Source organism: Austrofundulus limnaeus, unplaced genomic scaffold (genome assembly GCF_001266775.1).
Source record: "Austrofundulus limnaeus strain Quisiro unplaced genomic scaffold, Austrofundulus_limnaeus-1.0 Scaffold275, whole genome shotgun sequence".
Lineage (NCBI taxonomy): Eukaryota > Metazoa > Chordata > Actinopteri > Cyprinodontiformes > Rivulidae > Austrofundulus > Austrofundulus limnaeus.
Window position 1 is genome coordinate 145,986 of NW_013952677.1, and position 2,399 is coordinate 148,384.

The window sequence follows — 2,399 nt, forward strand, 5'->3', positions numbered from 1 at the left end:
GGTTGTTACCGACATCTGGTGAAAATTTCATGTCATTAGCACCTCTAGTAATATATTTACTGAGAAAAATGGTGAAGTGTTCAATACTTATTTTACCTGCCGTAGTTTTCTTAATAAATTAGTTAGACTTGCCATATTAATAAATAAATCCAGTCTGCAGTTAAAGAAATGCAAAAGTAGTTAGCTAGATTTTATTTATTCATTTATTTATTTATATATTTATTTATTTGTTTGTTTGTTTGTTTACAGGCAGTCGCCTGTTAYTTAAAAAAACTTATTTAACTAGTTCCACCTTAAATGGTCTGATAACAACAGAGTTCAACTTCTGATTTGAGAAATTAAACGATGAATGTTTTCCTGTTTCTGAAGTAAATGGAGCGCAGAGGAAAGTTCAGCTGTAGAASACTGATCCACCTCCACCTGCTCCATCCAGCTGCTGCATGACGAGCCCAGCCTCGTCCAATCAGCATCTGACACAGTGGATAAAACTCTCTGATCGCACCGCCTGCTCTCCAGCTGAACGCCAACCTTCCACCTCCCCTCCTCCCTTCATCTTCTGGCCTCCTCCCTCTCCTTTGACCTGCACCACCAGTGTCGGACCCCYAGGGGGAAGAAAAAACTCCTGCCTCTTATCTTAAGCAGCTCATCTGAGCCTCCATCCTCTCACAGCGCTCACATCCTCTGCCGGGGTCCGAGCGCCAAACTCTGTCAGTCYTGTCAATAAACTTCCTAATTTRAMTTTGTCTTCWTGTGAGTCTGTCCAGGTTGAAATAAAAACAGAATAACCATCTGTTTTGTGTTTTTTATTAACTGCTTTTAAAACAAAAATCAAATGGTTAAAAAGTACACAAACCCATTTGGCATAACTTTATTTGTTTGATTTTGTGACGAGCAGTTTTAAAATATCAGCATCGTTTTGGTCTCGGCCACAAGATGGCTGCTGCCAGCTGAAGTTTTGCTTCGTGACTTCCACCACGAGTCAGTTTATTCTGAAACTAAAACAACTCGTTATCATAAAGAGAACTTGAATTACAACTGAATAATGTTCAAAAATGACCAGAACGACAGAAACCCTCTCACGCAGCATCAGGTGAGTAACGTGACCACACCCCCTGATGTGTTTACCTGAGGTGCGAAACTAACCTTTGTCAACATAACAAATAAACAACAACTACACTGGTCTTAGGTCCTCCATCAAGTTACATTTAAATACAACCTTATATACCTTAACCTTAATATAAGCTTAACCCTTCAGGGGATAATACTTAAAGCACCAGCTCTTTATAATCATTAAAAATGTAAAACTCAGCAACAATAACAGGAAATATAATAACAATAATGAACTCATTACAGGAAGATAAAGCAGATTAACAGACAGTGATTTTAACCCAAACTGAGGTCATTTAAAGATTATCCACAACAGGTAAGATACTAACTGTGCATAACATTCTCACAGAACCCTGAACTGAAAAAAAAAAAAAAAACAGGTGAGTTTAGCTCCACCCTGCAGCTGGAGAATATTTTACTGAACAGATGAGTTGTGAATAAACATCAAGTTTTTCCTAAAACTTTCATTAGTTTGTTCTGTGGGTCGAGATGTGCGGCAGGTGACAGGAACATTAAATCATTTCAACAAATAAAAACAGGAAATAAACTGAGTTCTAATCAAAGAAAAGAGAAATTATCATCTATATTTACTGCTCGGAACAGAAATGAAGGTGGATGTTTGAATAAATATTCATTTRAGGTGAAAATCTGCGCAGATTTGTTTGATCTGCAGAGAAAACTCAAACTTTACATTTCTCTTCACAGAAATAAAACAGGTGCGCAAAAAACAAACAACAAAAAGCCCGCAGTGTTGCTCCTTTTTTAGTTCTCATTAAAAACAAAGAGTTTGACTCAAGGCGCAAACCTGCAGAACCGAACCGAACCGAACCGAGGCTCTCTGCAGCGGCCGGAGGACTCACCATGGACGGGCAGGATCCGAAGATGGTGAGGGACAGGACCGGGTACAGGACGCTCACAGGGACCCGCATGCTGACAGAGACCCGCTGAGGAAGAGGAGGAGGAGGAGGAGGAGAAGGAGAGGAGGGGTGCGGGGGTTCGGTTCCGGACCGGTCCTTCCTGCCTCACAGAACCGCGGGGAGAGCGCTCTGACGGCGGAGCCGCATCATCACACCCACCGCTCCCCGGAGCTCCGGCTGAGGGAGGAAGAGGAGGAAGAGGAGGAAGAGGAGGAAGAGGAGGAAGAGGAGGAGGAAAGTTTGGAGCAGAGGAGGAAAATTCAAATGTTTCTGCTCCTGCAGACTGCAGGGAGGTGCAGTGATGTCATCTATCTATCTATCTATCTATCTATCTATCTATCTATCTATCTATCTATCTATCTATCTATCTATCTA

The 2,399-nt window shown here is 41.4% G+C and overlaps 1 protein-coding gene across 1 annotated transcript in view; it reads right to left on the reverse strand.

Moving 5' to 3' along the window:
- olfm3a (olfactomedin 3a) overlaps positions 1-2,217 on the reverse strand; it is a 29,813-nt gene extending 27,596 nt beyond the window's left edge. Inside the window, 1 exon segment of the mRNA XM_014021018.1 lies at positions 1,968-2,217. Within this exon segment, the coding sequence (XP_013876472.1) occupies positions 1,968-2,036 (69 nt within the window). The 5' untranslated portion in view covers positions 2,037-2,217.
- Positions 2,218-2,399: the final 182 nt, after the last annotated feature.